The 17,908-nt window shown below is 38.8% G+C and overlaps 1 protein-coding gene across 2 annotated transcripts; it reads right to left on the bottom strand.

Moving 5' to 3' along the window:
• Positions 1-353: 353 nt before the first annotated feature.
• Positions 354-17,410, bottom strand: ASPA (aspartoacylase). 2 transcript variants are annotated; one of them, XM_045824648.1, is made up of 6 exons: positions 17,026-17,410; positions 13,131-13,326; positions 11,632-11,725; positions 9,657-9,764; positions 5,508-5,617; positions 354-1,151 (listed from the first exon to the last, which is right to left on the bottom strand). In XM_045824648.1, the coding sequence occupies exons 1-6, from the start codon at positions 17,259-17,261 to the stop codon at positions 954-956; spliced, it is 942 nt and encodes a 313-aa protein (XP_045680604.1). In that variant the 5' UTR covers positions 17,262-17,410; the 3' UTR covers positions 354-953. The 2 variants fall into 2 exon arrangements, with proteins under 2 accessions (XP_045680604.1, XP_045680603.1); XM_045824647.1 differs by having other exon boundaries at positions 5,508-5,621; positions 9,658-9,764.
• Positions 17,411-17,908: the final 498 nt, after the last annotated feature.

Raw genomic sequence — 17,908 nt, 5'->3', positions numbered from 1 at the left:
ATGTGGACAATTTCTCAAAGAATGCATTTGCGAACCAGAGGCATGGGTCTGGGCACATTTCCTTAGCAGCGACAGCTCTCTGCTATTTCCGCCTTACGCCGTGGAAACCCAAGACTTCCTCATATGATGAGTGCAGATGAGGGCAAGTGCATTCTTTCAGAAGGATGAGTGACAGCTGTGAAGAATATACCTCTTCCAACTTTCCCAAAGTGGGAAGGAACACTAGCTTCTCCAGGGGTGTGTGAGGCATCTGAAAGAGGCTCTCAGCACCCCGAGGTCAGTGCAGAGTGAGTGGCCACGCCACAGCAGCGATGCTTTGTGTGGGCTATTGTCTGTCTGCAGACAAAGGACCATTCAGAGGCTTTTGATTTATTCATGTCACCTTTACAATTAGCCAACATTTCTCGTTCACATTTCATCTTCAAAACAGCATTTAAAAATCTTTTATGGGTATCACAACTCTTGCTAAGGTTCATAGACTGGATACTTAAGAAATTAGCATGCGTTTAAATATAAAAAAATAAAAAATAGTAAGTCTGCACCATTGGTTCCTAGCTGCATTATCCATTATTTGAAAACATGCACTTAATTCTATGCTCAAGTTAATAACTTTTTATATACAGTAACCATTTCAATGTAAAAATTTGAATTTAAAAACCATTTATTAAGAATGTTAAACTATCAAAATATGATGTATAAAAAGCTATACAGAGATAAGAAGTGCACTTCTTTGAAAAAGCTATGTACACAATATGGTACCTCTAAAAGATATTAATTTATTTATTCATTCATTCAGGAAATTTGCCTAAATGCCCACTGTGTGCAAGGCACTAAGCTAGGTGCTATGGATTTGCATAAGGCACATTAAATGAAGCACAATCCTGCCCTTTGAGGGCTTACAGACTAGTAGAGTTTCTCAGGATACTGTATGACAAGTGAACTAGAAGTGATTTCTAATGTAAAGCAGAGCAAATACTTTTTGCATTGAGTGTTAGTTTAGTCGTCTTTGCAAAAGCTTCTTTCTTTTCATAATACGCGGCCTCATTTACAAACACCGGGTACACAGTAGAGTCTCCACCCAATGGAATAGTCTTTCCATCAAGAGTTAAAAACACAGGATCCCCAGGGCGCAATGGTTTCCAGTCTTGGTCCTCTCAGGAAACAATTAAAATACATAAATTACATTCAGTTTTTCTCCTACTTTAAAAGTTAATGCGAGGCTGAAGACAACTAAAACATTGTAACACTGGATCTTTTTAAAAGAGATACTTGAGAGATACGTTGAGAGGCCTATGAGTGAACTGACTAAACTTAGATTGAATAGGAATTTGGCAGTAGCTTTAAGAGTTTCCCTTTTAATATTTATAACTGACATATAAAATTAGAATTTGCTTCAATACTGAGTATGCCTTGAGTGTTGCCAAAAAGATTTGTAATATTAAAGGTGAAACGCAATGCATGCCTTCCCGCGTGCATCTTCTATCTCTCTTTTTTTAAGATTTTATTTATTTATTTTTAGAGAGGGAAGGGAGGGAGAGAGAGAGAGAAACATCAATGTGCGGTTGCTGGGGGTCATGGCCTGCAACCCAGGCATGTACCCTGGCTGGGAATCAAACCTGCGACACTTTGGTTCACAGCCCTCGTTCAATCCACTGAGCTACGCCAGCCAGGGCCCATCTTCTATCTCTTGCTGGCTGAAATTAAATTCTGCTCAGCAAAATGTAGGAACTATTTGCTAAGAGCCTTCTTTGTACGAGGCATTGTACTGTTGGGAACATAAATATGAGAAACATCGCGCCTGCATACGGGGAGGTATCTCCTTATGGGCACTGCTGAGAGACGGTCGGGCGGACTGGGAGGGGTCTGAGGCAAGGCGGAGGTTTTTCGTGGATGGCCCTACATTATGACCACCAATGAGTTACCCAAAGCTCCTACGCCAGCAGTTTGGAACTTTGAGCCCTCACACCGCAGGAAGCCGAGAGCCGATCTTCTCAAACTTTGATGTGATTGAGAATCACGTAGGAATTTTGTTAAAACTCAGAATCTGATCCTGCAGGCCTGGGATAGGGGTCTGAGAGTCTGCATTCCTAACATTTTCCAGCAGCAGCAGCAGTGAAAGTCTGTTATCAAAGCAGAATTTCATTCCCCACTCAGACCCACTGAATCAAGATCTTCAAGGCTAACAAATTCTCAGAGTCACATGTACAACATTGAAGTTTGAGACATGCTGCCTGACAGTGATTGGTTCAAGCCTGCTGTGTGGTATCATCACCTGCGATGTTAAATATAGAGGAGTTGACTTTCAAGAATGGGGCTCGGGCATCATTTTTTAAACTGACATACAGAAAAGTTCATTCATTTTTGTGTATAGTTCTTTGAGTTTTGACAAGTACACAGCTTAAAGTCATATAACCACATAACTGTGTAATCAAGACACATAATTCCATCACAAACTTCCCTCAGTTCCCTCATAATACTCATTCCCTCAGTTCCGTTTTTCTTTTTTTTATATATTTTATTGATTATGCTATTACAGTTGTCCCATTTTCCCCCTTCATTCCCTTCCACCCTGCATACCCCCTCCCAACCACATTCCCCCCCATGTCCATGTGTCATACTTATAAGTTCCTTAGCTTCTACATTTCCCATACTATTCTTACCCTCCCCCTGTCTATTTTCTACCTACCATCTATGCTACTTATTCTCTGTACCTTTTCCCCCTCTCTCCCTCCCACTCCCCTGTTGCTAACCCTCCATGTGATCTCCATTTCTGTGTTTCTGTTCTTGTTCTAGCTGTTTGCTTAGTTCGCTTTTGTTTTTGTTTTAGGTGTGGTTGTTAAGAGCTGTGAGTTTGCTGTCATTTTACTGTTCATATTTTTTTATCTTCCTATTCTTAGACAAATTCTTTTAACACTTCACATAATAAGGGCTTAGTAACAATGAACCCCTTTAACTTGACCTTATCTGGGAAGCACTTTATCTGCCCTTCTATACTGAATGAAAGCTTTGCCGGACAGAGTTATCTTGGATGTAGGGCCTTGCCTTTCATGACTTGGAATACTTCTTTCCAGCCCCTTCTTGCCTGCAAGGTCTCTTTTGAGAAATCAGCCGACAGTCTTATTATATATAGTTCCCTGTGTTTCTTTACTTTTAAAACCCCAGGTGATTCTATAGGACAGTATGGCTGAGAACTACTGCTCTGGACCAGCAGTTTAGGTGGGAGATGTGCCCCCAAATGATTCAAGTGTCTTCTTTAACACACCTGTGGCTAGCTGCCACCCCCCACCCCTGCAGAGATTCCAAACCTGGTTGACTTCCTGTCTCCATCTGGATGAATTAAACCAGAATCTCTGGGGACCTGGGAATCAGGCTTTTTAAAAGCTCCTCAGGTGATTCTCCTGTGGACTGAGTTTGAGAACATTCCCTAGAAAATTCCAGTGAACATCCCTGACTAAGAACCATCATTCTTAGAACAAAATCTGAATTCATAACCAGGTTCCTGCCTATGTGTCTGGCTCCAGGGTCTCCTGTTCTCTATTCATTCAATTTTCTCCATGGAAGAGAGTCTTCTTGCTGTTCCTCAGACACTTCAAGTTCCTTCCAGCCTCCGGGCCTCTGCACCTGTTTCCCCATGGCTGACTTCTCACCTTCCAGGTTCTGGCCTCAATGCCTCCGTCTCTCAGGAGGCTTTTTTGATGACTCCATTGAATACGACCCCTTGGCTAACCTTCACTCTATTATTCTGTTTCATTTTTATAGCATTGATTACAATCAGAAATGATCTAGTTTATGTATTGCTTACTCATTCATGGTCTGTTCTCCCTGTATTAGTATGGATGCTCCATAAGGGACCAGAACAGGCTGGGCCTGAAATATTTCTTTTATTTATTGAAATAATTAACCAATTAATCCCTCCTGTAGGACACTGAGCCATTCCTTATTGTCTTATCAAATCAAAACTGTCTTTTCTGACTTTCATGACCTACCACTAACCTTGTTTGTTGCTGATATTAATCTCACTCCTTTGCCTCTCCAGGGTGATTTTTGTGCTCCTCAAGGACTGTTGATGAATATAAAACTTGAAAGATCAGGCCTTGCAGCCAGTTATGACATCATCGCCTTGGGCTCTGTTTTTCTTGCTCTTTTGTTGTCTGTAGTGCTTCCTTCCTGTCTCCCCACACCCCAATCTTTATCTTTCTTTCTTTTCAAACATTGCCTAAAGCTTCTCCTTCAGGTTGCCACCTGGATCTACTAAGGCCCAAAGTTGGATTTGCTTCATTAGTCTGTATTTTTGGGCGGGCTGCTTTGTTAAGTTTGAAGTCTGGATGACTATTATTAGGGTCATTAAAGAGCAGTTTGAGCTGGATCAGTGGTTTTCCTCCCTGATTACTCAGGCCAAAAGGTCAGACCATGTCACAGTGCCATCTTGCCGCTGTTACTTTTTCAAAGCTCTCTAGGTGATGTGCAGCCAGGGCTGAAAGCCCCAGGTGAGGGTAGTCCACCGGGTCCATCTCTGGGGTCTGAGGGTGTGTAGGGTGCTCACAGTGGGAATGGATGGTTCAGCTTTTTGGAATATACGCCTCTTGCTTTTACCTTTGCCTTTTCTAGACTCCAACCTCCTCCACTCTCCTAAGGGCCTTTTTCCCTCTTTCACTATGCCATTAATTATCAAACCAGACAAGCGGCAGATATTGGGAGCCCGAGGAAAGTCAGGAAATGGTGGCAGAAAACATTCCAAAGAAAGAGGTTTTGATTGTTTTGCTCTCACTCACTAGGTGGTGATCACAGGGAGGTGACAGCAATGTGAACTGCAGAGAACAGTAGCTCTGGGTCTGCCATCGGTGGCTATGTGGCCATGGGAAAGATCTAACAGCTGAGCTTCTGTTTGCTCATGTTAAGTAATACTTTTTTAAAAAAGGTTTATTTACTTATTTTTAGAGAGAGGGGAAAGGAGGAAGAAAGAGGGGGAGAGAAACATCAGTGTGAGAGAGAAACATTAATCGGTTGCCACCTGACTGAGGACCAGGCCCAGCAATCCAGGCGTGTGTCCTGATGGGGAATCAAACCGGTGGCCCCTCGCTCTGTGGAATGACACCCAACCAACTGAGCCACACTGGCCAGGGCTGTTTTCTAACGTTATAATAAATATTATAATTCCTACCCTTTGCTCTTGGGCAGGAATTTTACCTTCTCTGAGAGCCCTTGTCTGACCACTCCTCCCTGCCTCATTATCATTTTTAAACTACACTTTAGACTGTGGTGTGTCTAGACTATGACTCCCACAGGAATACAGACCATGTTCAGTGATGGATTTCTAGGGCCAGTACAGGACTCACTAAATAAATTTCATGTATTGAGTCAAGGTCTGTACACCTTACCTACACTGCAGTGTGTCTGAGAATACAACAAATGAGCCAATGTATGTAAAGTGCTTTATAAACTGTAAAGTTCTACTCAAAGGTGGGGCCTTATTACTTTGAATATTTTAAAGAAACAGCATATATTACCTGCAGATTAGGGTGGATGATAGCAGCAATTTCTCCATTTTCATTCCTGGGATAATCAACTTTCTCCATTATTTTATAGACTTCAATAGCACAAGGAGGAAATTCTTTTCCTACGGTCAAAAAAAGTAAGTATAAATAGCAACTGAAAAAAGGAAATTGATGCTTTAAGGGGAGAACAACAACTGAAAAGTGAAGACATACAGTTGCGCATTGCATGTCAACTATAATTGAAAAAAAGAAAAAAGAAGACAGTCACAGGGAAAATACACTATTTCTGTTAAGGATGTTCATAAACAATGCTAAGCCAAAAGATGTTCTAGAAGTATTCCTATCAACACACTGCTCACAAGCACACTGACAGTCAGCAGAAGAAAACGGAACTTTAAAAGGCCAGCGTGAGAGAAAAAGAGCCTGGGACCGGGAGTCAGGACACCCAGGCTGCAATCTCCCAGCTGCGTGATCTCAAGCAAGAGGCTTCACTTCTGGAGGCTCACTTTCTTTATGTGTCAACGAAGGTTTTGAATCAGCTGACCTTGGAGCTCCCTTCCAGCTCTGACATGCTGTGATTGCATATCCTCCAGAGGCCTTCCAGCAGGTTAGGGGACTTCACCATTGCACTCCTTCTCCTCACTAAGTACATTAAACCCTTGGACAGATCTTGGGATGCAGGTAGACGGCCAACAGTGGAGTCCAACTTTCAAAAATGCAGCAACATTAAAAGACCCAGTGCCCAGAAACTTGACAAAGGAGTAGTTTACATGCATACCAGGCAATCTCTGAGCAAACAAAATGAACTTTCATTAAAGGTAGGGCCTGTAGTGTGCTATGACTGCAACTCAAAGGAAAATCTTCTTTGCCCTTGGAGCAGTATGTACAGCTGGGTCAGAATGTGGATATTCTGCAGTCATTTCTGTATGAGCTAGCTTTGGCTGAAAAACACACTACCCTAGAATTCAGTGGCACAGAGCCATGACCCTTTATCTCATGATTCTCTGGGTTAGTTGGGCACTTCCTGTGGTTTAAGCTGTCTTGGCTGATTTCTAATTGGCTTGCTCATGCATTTGTGGTGAGCTGGCAGGTCTGCTGGAGGCTAGATGATTTAAGATGACCTTACTGTCATGTCTGGCACTTGACAGGCTATCAACTGGAGCTGCAGAAGAAACACTGGCCAGGCTGTTGAAGTCCTCCACCTCATAGTTTTCTATTAATCAGAAGGATAGGGTAGGCTGATTAACATAATGGCAGTAGAGGGTACCCAAGGTCAGTAAGAGAACAATCCTCAAGGTATAAGTACTTTACAGGCCTCTTATGTGACACAAAGCAAGTCATGTGACCAAGCCACGTTCAAGGGAGTAGAGAAATAGACTCCATCTCTTGGTAGAAGGATTTAAATATCACATTGCAGGGACATGGGTGCGGGGAAGGAAAGAATTTGTGGCCATTTTTACAATCTACCAAACCTTCCAAGGTGAAGATGAAATTTAACAGATGTCATCTTTTTTAAACTAGAAGGTCCATTGGGAGGAAAGGAAAAAGTCATAGGGCACAAAGGAGCATGTTTTTGGAACTTAGAATCTCCGAGTTGGAAGGAGCCTTGAATGCCTCAGGTCATCGATGCTTGAGTATTCTCCACAACTTTTTGGCCATGTGGCCATCTCTCTCGTGCTCAAGCAGCCTCATGAAGTGTGGTCCATTCCATTACTGGTCAACTTTGTTCATTGGAAATTTATGTCACAAGTTAACTTTATCCCGCCACTTCTATTCTGCTCTTGAGTCACAGAAAACATGTCTAATTGCTTTCCAATATAAAATTTCAAATTCTTCAACATTCTCAGTTCTCTCCTTGGGTAACCTCTACTTTACAGATGTTCTTCTTGAAATACAGATTCAGAATTTATTCAGAGTTCTCCAGGTGTTGTTTATCCAAGGCAGGAAACAAACCATAACCTCCCTCATTCTGGGATTATCTTAAAACATTAAGTCAAAACTTTGTTCCCGATTTATTTAACCTAAAACATTTGGTTTAGATGATCATTAAAGATTGTCAGGACTTTTTGGATCCACCTTCTGAACCAGATATTTTCCTGCCACATATCCCTTATATAAAAGCATGTCACTTCTGTCCTCACACAAGACACTAACACTAACTTGGAGTAGCACAGAGTCAAGGATGGAGCTCTTCTACACATTTCCAGAGACTTTGTTTCTAGGTGGTCATGATCAACATTCTTTGGATAATGGTGCTCTTTCCATAGTAGGTAAAAATCTACTAAGCTGGATAGTCTAAATTAACAGTGGTTTAAAATGTTTGAATTACAGTATCCTTTGCTTGAAAGAAATGTTAGGTGGAAGAGTAACAAAATAGATAGAAAAACCTCTCTGGTTAAAGCAGGGGGCAACGTAGGGGTGGGGGAGGTTGACTGACCTGGAGCTACTAGGACAACTTCTAGATCCCCGCCCCCGTGGGAGAAATCTAAAGGCTATAATTTGAAAACCATGTTTTTTTCACTCAGGTTTGCAGCCTTATACTCAGGTGCATCATTTCTTAACACATGGCAGTCCCACACTTAACTACTTGAAGGGTTTCTTGTGAATAAGTTGCGACCTTCTCAAGACCAGACTCATTAGACAGTATAGAACCTGTCCTCACACAAAGGTGGTGGGAAGCTGATTTTTAGTCTTTATGACTTGGGAGTCAAAGGATTCCCAGAAAAATTTCCTCTGATTGTGGCCAGACTCACTCTCTGAGGTTAAGGAGTTACACACTCCCCATGGACACTGAACTACTTGTCAGCTTTGTCACCATAATGACACATTCCTCAAGGACAATTTGAATTCAGCCTGTTGGAACAATTATTTACATAGGATGTCTTTCTAAATTTTATTCTTATTATAATTATAAAATAATTTAAAGTAAACTTAATTCTTAAATAATTAATAGACATTTTTGCTGCTGTTTTAGATTTACCAAATAAATGAGCAGATAATACATAAAGTTTCATGTATCTACTAATTAAATTATGTCTTTTTTTTAAAGATTTTTATTTATTTATTTTTAGAGAGGGAAGGGAGGGAGAAAGAGAGAGAGAGAAACATGAATGTGCGGTTGCTGGGGGCCGTGGCCTGCAACCCAGGCATGTGCCCTGACTGGGAATCGAACCTGCGACACTTTGGTTCGCAGCCCGCGCTCAATCCACTGAGCTACGCCAGCCAGGAAATTATGTCTTAATTATACACAAAACATGAACACATCATTCTTCTTGAAAACAATGAAAACAAATTTAACCTGTTTTTTCTCTCCCCTCTCCAATAATCACTGCTATCAGTTTGGTGTGTTGTCCTGTACACTAACGTATATATCGAGGTATGTATATGCATTCTAGCAAAGAGTTTGTTATTACCATTATATTTAATATTGTTTTGAGGAAATTGGTATACTGCATACTTTGGTCTGCACCTTGCTTTCTTTAATTAGCAATGCACTATATTTTGAAGATCTTTCCGTGTTAGTTTAATTGTCCATGGATGGACATTCAGGTTGTTTCTACTGCTTGTTGTCACAGGCGATGCTGCACGATGTGGAGCCGCAGGGTCACAGGACTGGTGCATCACCGAAGGTGGGTGCCGCAGAACTCTTCTCTAACGTGTCCTTGCCATCCCCTCTTTCGACACCCTCACCAACACAATATTACCAGATTTTAATATTTTCCTACTCTAATGGAGTAAAATGGCTTCTCATTTTAATCTCCTTTTCTCTAGTTACTAATGATATTGGACATCTTTTCAAATGTCTATTGGACATTTGTACTTCTTAGTATATCTGTTTTTTAAAAAATGGAAATTAATAGGAAAATGAGGACTTTATTTGGAGAGCTTTAATTGGTCACTACTTTTCTTTTTCTTCTTCTTCTTTTTTTTTGAATGTATCAGTCTGGTCATTGAGGAGTGGCTGAAGTGAATGAAAATTTTAAAAAACACCTAATATCCTGAGCATGAGAATCTGACCCAGGTGACAGATGCTGTTTCAGTGTGTAGTTGTTCAATTACCATGTGTGCTCGCATCCCCTCCCTTTTCTGGTATATTTGCATGCACGCACACATGTACACACACACTAACAATTAAGATAACAGTTCTCACCTACTACTTACCTTCATTGAAATTATGTATAAAATCAAGAGCATATTTAATCATTTTTCTCATTTGATCCAAAATATCAGCTCTCAGAACCCCTTGAGGCTGGGGACCAACTTCGATACCTAGGTACAGAATGAGAGATAGTCATATTTACATAAGCCTTAGAATATATTATAAAATTGAGCATTTTAATATATCAAGTCTGGAATCCCATCATTAAAAATTGGTAAGAAGTTAGACTACCTAGGCCTGGCTGGCGTAGCTCAGTGGATTGAGCACGGGCTGTGAACCAAAGTGTTGCAGGTTTGATTCCCAGTCAGGGTACATGCCTGGGTTGCAGGCCATGACCCCCAGCAACTGCACATAGATGTTTCTCTCTGTCTTTCTCCCTCCCTTCTCTCTCTAAAAATAAATAAATAAAATCTTAAAAAAGGAAGTTAGACTATTTAACATCATGAAAAATATTTGAGACATAATGTTGGATAAAAATAAAGCAGGACATTTACATGTTCAAGTTATATGGACAGTGAATGGAGGCTGGGAGAGCACAAGATAAAAATCAAAGAGTTGTGTTAAGAGTTGCAAATCGAGAGGGGGGTGGGGGGCAAAAAAAAAAGAAAAAAAAGAGTTGCAAATCTTGGGGTCTTTTTTCCTTTACATTTCATTCAATATTGTCAAAAATTAAAAATGCATAATATTGTAAAAGGGGCAGATAAACATACACTGTAACATAAAAGCTGCTAAACATATCAGTGGGTAGGTATTCAGCTAAGAGACACATTGCTCCATGAACATCATAGACCAAGACTGCTCTTTCAAAAAATGAAAGAAAATACAATGGAAGGAAAGAAAAAAATCCCTTTACAAATGATAAGTTTTAATGAAAGAAAAAAAAGATTGCTCTTTCAAAGTCTGGGAATCATACCCTTCATTTGGTGTCCCAGAGAAATAGGATCTCTCTCCATCCCTTACTGTTAAGCACCTGGACTGGGATACTTAGCTCCCTCCAACTGATCCCCTGAATACGCACCAAAAGTATCAACAATTGAGTAAGCAAGGTCATTTGAAGTTTGCTTACATTGTTTGACAACTTGTTTTTAAATTCAAAGGCTCTTGGTGAAACTGACATCTAACGAAAAAGATTTTAAGTTGTGACAGCAATTGTAATGATTGTAGTGGAGTCTGCCAACAGTTAGGCTACTAGGTCACTCAGGACAGAGAACAGAATATAGAAAAAAGAAACTATCTGTGTCAAAGGGTGTATGAGAGCATGTGCACGCATGTGGGAAATTCTAGAAAGTAAAGTGAGTTCACAGCCCAGAAACTTACAGGGCAAGCAAGTGAATGGATGATCATTTATGGGAAACTCTGCTGCAGAGAAGGGCTGAGCAGGATGTTGGGAGAAGATTTGCTATGATTTTTTTGTGTTTCTGCACATCTCTCCAGCAAGCCACTGAATGCCTTGGTTCCACATTATTTTTCAAGAATAATGTCTTCCATGGAGCAAAAGTCAGGTATGTTTATTGTAGATAAAAGATTCAAGTTCCCTCAGCTCATTGTTTCTCTCATGGAATGCAGAGAAACTGCTCAATGAAATTGAGGAAATTTTACATAGTTTGAGTCTGTCTGGAGTTAGTTTACTTATTACTTGACAATTATAAGCCAAAGTGATGAGCAAGGCAACTATAAATATTCTTTAAAAAAGATTTTATTTATTTATTTTTAGAGAAAAGGGAAGGGAGGGAGAAAGAGAGGGAGAGAAACACCAATGTGTGGTTGCTTCTCATGAGCCCCCTACTAGGGACCTGTCTCACAACCCAGCCATGTGCCCTGACTGGGAATCGAACCAGCGGCCCTTTGGTTCTCAGGCCCATGCTTAATCCAGTGAACTACACCAGCCAAGGCTAAATATTCTTAAAAACATTTTTTTCTCAACGTTTCATTTAGGACACATTTTGTTTAGTTGTGACAATGGGAAGTATGACTTACCAACAGGATATGTGGCTATAGAGCGAGTGGTTGCATATTTGAGGGATGGATGCTCAATAAGATACACGTAGCAGGGCAATGGAGACAAAGAAGTCTGAAATGAATTGAAAACATCTTTCTCATTATGTCAAAACCATATGCTTTGCTCTTTCTCCTGCTACAGAGTCAATAATGCCTTCAAGATGTTTTACTATATCTACTAAGATTAGTAAGAGCTCTATGAGACAAACTCTAAAACCCAGTGTTGTTACTGAAGCTTTGAAAACATAAACATAAATTACATATAAAATTGAATTGTGCATAGCTTTCTGGGTAAAATATAAATTAAATTCAGAAGAACTATTATTAAAGAACATGACATAAGTTTTCCTTCTGAATGAATTTGGTTATTTCTTTTTTCATCACTGGTCACACTTACTATTTAGCTTAGTATTGCTCTTAAAGAACTCTGTACCTATCCCTGCGATCCAGGTCTCTGCAGATGCTGGGTAATTCCTGCTACCTCCACTGATCTGAATGAGAGTTCAAGACAGGCCTCCCAGTTTTGATAGCATTGTCAGCCATGCTGCTTCCATGCCTGGCAACCAAAGCATTCAGCTCTCCTTCAATGAGCAATAAAGAATAGCTTTATTATGATCTCCTACAGAACTATCTAGTTGTTGTCAAAAACTCAAAGGAAACAAAATAATGGCCAATCTTTACTGTCTGCGAGGTATTAGGCTAAATGCTTTAAGTACTTTCTTATTTAAGGCTTTTAACAGCCTTATAAATAAATGTTGTTATTATGTAAACTTTATGAAATGAGGAAAGCAAGATTTTTGGGAGTTATCTTATCTAAGGTAGTAAATGAGGAAGTCAGAATTTGAACTTAGGTTCTCCTGGCTACATGGGTCAAATTCTTTCCTCTAAATCATACCGGCTCTCTGGAAGGAAGGACATTTATTATACAATAATAAGCATACAGATTATTATTTGTGTTTTTGCTGAGTTGTTATTTTCCAGTAATTTTTCTCTAGCTGTAAGCACTGGATTGCTGAATTTTTTGCCCTGTAGACTTCTGAGCCTTGACATGGTTAGCTATGTGAAGCACTGACAGACCAGATGTGTGCTGGGGTATCTGAATCAAAGGCAGAGAAGGGCAGGCCTAAAGAGAGTCAATCTTTTCATCATTGGTCTATAGTCAACATTAAACGACTGTTTTTGAGCTTCTTAAAACTGTAATTGAACTATTTCAACCATATCATTTTAACTTTTGGTATTAATTTTACCAAATAGCCTATGATTTGGTAGCTGTCTGGATAAAAGATTTATAATTTTATAGATATAAGAATCTACAAATGTTTTATTCTTTTACTCATTTCCCTTCATTTCCCCCCCTCCCACTTCTCCATCTCTCTCAGACACTCCCTCCTGATCCCTTTTCTGGTTGTTTTATGTCTGAAATTGACTTCAAAGTACAGGTCTTATTGTAAGTTACAAATTAATAACATTGACATTACCTTAATATAATGGAACATCTGAATTAAAAAGTCATTCCTGGAGTCTTCAAGAATTAGGGTGCACCCCATGTTAGAGGTAGTATTGTGAAGGTCAAAAATAATGTCATAAGAATCTTCACTGTCTTTTGGACCAAATAAATTATTTATTTCTTGAGCCCTTCTTACTTCATATGGCAAATCCTCTGAATTTTTTTTGCTGTCATTAGCAGAAAGAAAAAGATTAACAATATCTGTGGCTAATATAACACAAATATAAAATAATAACACAGTGTGTAAGGAACCAGTTGCCAATCTTTTAAAAACCTGTGAGGGAAATGGAAACTTATTTGAAAACATTACAAATGAAAAATTACATTTGTTTCCTTCATTTGATCCTATGTAATGTTGTATTGGCATGCTCTCAAATAATATCTCATTTACGTGGCTGTCAAAGGAAGGACATTTCAAACAGAATTTACCATTTGACTTCAACCTTGAACAAAATTTGTCCATTGATTAAGTCAAGTTTCTTAGTAGCTATGTGGACTGGGCTACTATGGGGTTAGAAAATCAAATGCAATTTTTTTGCCCTCCAGCTAACTGCAGTGCATAAAGATAGTTAAACTTAGACAATGTTCACATTGTCTAATTAAGGATTCTTAACTGAGGCTCAGGCACCACTAGGGATCCAGGGACAAGCTTCACAGACAAGTCTGTAAACACTGAGAAAATGCAACACTTTTGCAGATATATGCAACTTTTTCCTGGGATAAAGGTTAATAGTTTTTATTGAATTCTGAAATGAGCCTCTACCTGCCCCCTCACTATTTCCTGTGATGGTTAGGATAAATTCTTTTCTTACTATACATGATGATGATTTAAGTTTATCTTTCTCATTAAACCATTCAACCATTTCTTTATAATTCCATCTATGTATTTCTGTTTCCTGATTATTTTTGCTAGTATCTTCAAGGGACCTACAGTTTGCTCCTGGGTAATTTCTGCCTGGGCTGCAATCAGGAAGGTAGAGCAGCTGGTTTTTGACCAGGAAGCAAAAACTATGACGTCAAATGCTGCATGCTAAGGACAGCATAGTGGGAAGATGAAAGGAACCTGTGGCATTCATGGTATCATTGAGCCACTGAGTGCCTGGACTTATTATTTGTGAAAAAGAAATCCTTATTTGTTTAAGCCACTGTCTTCCAGTTTCTATTATTTTTAACTAAACATAGTTTCTAATAGATATATTAGTATAAGCATTTTCAAAGTTAATTCATGAAACAGCTCAATTAGGTTCTCCCACTCCCAAATGATTAGCTTCTAATTCTCCTGTATGAGTTAACCACTAGCCATCCAGTTGCTCAGACTCAAGGCTTGAAGCCTTAAAGGATAATGGATACTTTGAGTTCTCATACCTGGAGTCCAGGTCATAAGGAAGAGTCCCAAAGGATGAAGCTAAAAGAGTGGGCAGAGGAAGACCCTAAAGAGTGCATCAGCTGTGCTAAGTTACTTAAATCTATTCTGGATAAAAGATTTTTGAAGAATTTTCAGCAGGGGAGAGACATGATAAGATTTGCATGCATGTTAGCTATGGCCTTATAGTATACTTTGATATTAGGTAACTAACATGCACATCTAACATGCAAAGGAACTTTTGCACTGTTGGTGGGAACACAGACTGGTGCAGCTATTGTGGAAAACAGTATGGAAATACCTCAAAAAATTAAAAATGGAACTGCCGTATGACCCAACAATCCCACTTCTGAGAATTGTTGGAGCTGAAGAAACCCAAAACACTAATATGAAAGAACATAAGTACCCCTATGTTCAGTGCAGCATTATTTACAACTGCCAAGATATGGAAGCAGCCCAGGTGTCCACCAGTAGATGAGTGTATAAAATGACTATGGGACATTTACACAATGGAGTACTACTTGTCCATAAAAAAAGAAAATTTTAACCTTTGCGATGGCATGGATGGACATGGAGAACATTATGCTAAGTGAAATAAGCCAGTCAGAGAAAGACAAGAACCACATAATTTAACTTATATATAGACTCTAATGAAAAAACTGAATGAACAAGCTAAATATAGACAGACTCTTAGATAGAGCTATTGAGTGGGGAGGTTAGGGGGTGGAGGAATTGAGCAAAAAGGAAAAAGGGCTCATGGACATGGACAACAGTGTGGTGATTGCAGGGTGGAAGAGTATATAAGGAGGTTATATGGTAATGGAACAAATACAATAAAAAATTAAAAAAAAGATTTGCATGTTAAGATGATCCTTATGGCTGCTACCAGAGAGAGACTCCATGGCAGGAAGGACTGGACTAAGGCAGGATGCAGAAGGATTCTTCAGGAGGCTACTCTGACTGCCTCCAGAAGAAATAAACTAATGTAGTGAAAATGGAAAGGAAGATTGGATTTGCAGAATATTTGCAATTATTCAATACTTGACTATTTAGGAAGACTTAGTGACCTACTAGATGAGGGGGATGAAGGATGAGGAAGGTTCCAAGATGATTTTCACAGAGGATTTGGTGGCTAATGCTGATATTGCTGAGATGGAGAACACAGGAGAAGTCACTAACTGGGGAGAAGGAGGACAGGAGGAGGCAATTAATTTATCTGCCTCATGAGTTTCCATGCCATCCTGAGAGGGGACTGCCTAGCCTCTGAATTGCATTTAAATGTAAAAAGTACAATAGAAGGTGGATTTACTTTAAAAGACTGCTCTCATTGAAATGCATAATATTGAGTGGTCATATGAGAAAACTCACCCTAGTCCATTTAAGAGTTACTTGGGAAGTTAACATGTCATCTGTAAGAGTTATTCTTCAACAAATTCTTACTCGTAATATGAGTTAGTTAATAGCCATTTTGAGTGAATAGATAAATTTTAATTGTGTTGACATAACCTCAATCATGAAGACAAAGCATTATTGAAATTAAAATTTATGCTAGTAAAAATATGATTTGATACACAAAGTATGACTAATGTGTAATTGCCTGGGAAAAAAATCTATTCCATAAAGTGAGTCATATTTGTACTAAAAGTAGTAACCATCTTTTGATCTGTGGTGGGATTATATTTAAGTAACTCTTTAAACTCAAATTAGCTTTTACTAGAAAATGAGTACATACAACAGCACCGTGTTAGTTGTTCCTGTCCCTGTCTTATATCCTAGCTACTAGTCTGATGACTTTTTAAGGGTAGAAACTACTTTGCACATAGCTTTGTACTCACATTGTACCTGGAACAGAAGAGTAGGTGTATAGTAATGTTTTTCGACAGGTGAAAGAAGTGGTAAAAAGAAAATAATTAGAGACCTACATATGTACAGTAGTAGCTATAATGATGTAAACAGAGGCAAAAATAATTAATCAGAACATACCTAGAGTGTTATGGTTGGATACTTTCATTGACCAAATATTAATCAAGACATTACACTTTTCTTAACTAGAACTTTATGCAGTACCATAAACATAGTTGCATAAAAACATAGTAGTGAATAACCTAGAAACCTAACTCATGCATACATACCCAAGTATCATGACCAAACACTAATAATTCAAAAGACTATTAAATCTATTTCTTTAAAGATAGATTTAAAAGTAAAAACTTTTGTTATTTATCTCTGTAGAGAATACATTTAAGAAGAAAATCAGTTGAGAATAGTCTGATGCTTAAAAAAGGTTTATAAAACAGCATGTGAATGCCCAGTTTAGAGAACTGAGCAATTCATAATAGGGTGTGATTGAAAGCGAAAGTGATTTTATTCACAATAGTGACCACAGGAATAGCACATAAATATACATATACATGTTCTCTCCCACACCCACACACACCACTTTTCTCTCTCTCTCTCTCTCTCTTTCTCTCTTTCACACACACCCCCCAAAATGTAGCCTTACCCAAGATTTTCAGGGTTAAAAACTCGATTCAGGTCACAGTCAATGTATCTGGTACACTTCTTCACTGCTCTTGGGTTGGTGATAAATGGTTTCACCTCCAGCCCTGTCCTCTGAATCTCGGTGCCATTCTCTAGCCAGTGCTTAACTAGAAATACTCCTGTTAGCTCATTGCCGTGAGTTCCTCCAAAGATAGCAACTTTTTTAATGGAATCTTTAACAACATGGCATGAAGTCATTTTATCAAAAAATTTTATCTGATTCCTGCAATTTACAAGAGAGGAGATCAAAGAAAACTTAATTTCTTTAGAAAAGTTCAGAAATTTAAATCTAAATGAGACTTTAACCAAAGTGCAAAGTACAGAGTTCTCTTGAGTGGAGTGTACTTTAATTCTCTGTTACGAGTTTGCAGCCTTGTTTATTATAGGGGCACTCCCTTCTGCAGCCCTGCCCTTTACCATATTTGGATCAAAATATGCAGAGATCAACTAGAGTTACAGCTGTTCACTTTGACTTCTGACTCCCTCAAATGGTGGGTAGATCTAAATGCAGTAATAAATTAGCATTTTATTCTAACACAAAAATTGTGTTTTCATTTCAGCTAGACCATATAATGGTGCTTTCATGCCCATTTGTGGTAATACAAAAATTTTTACATTTCTAATCCTCAAAAATAAAAAATGACATAAAATGCATATTATTGTTCAATATTTATAATTTCCACTTGTATTTAAAAACATTTCTTCTTTAAAATGAGTTCAGGTGCTTTTCTTCATCTGAGGGCATTTGAATTTCATCTGTACAAACAGCCAAGGGCAGACCTTCAGAATGCTTTAAACAATTTATTTTAACTGATTTTTAGAGAGAGAGAGAGAGAGAGAGAGAT

Source organism: Phyllostomus hastatus, unplaced genomic scaffold, assembly GCF_019186645.2.
Source record: "Phyllostomus hastatus isolate PE091 unplaced genomic scaffold, TTU_PhHast_1.1 phas_scaffold_55, whole genome shotgun sequence".
Lineage (NCBI taxonomy): Eukaryota > Metazoa > Chordata > Mammalia > Chiroptera > Phyllostomidae > Phyllostomus > Phyllostomus hastatus.
Note: the sequence above shows the minus strand (reverse complement) of the source record. Positions and strands in the feature narration are given on the sequence as shown.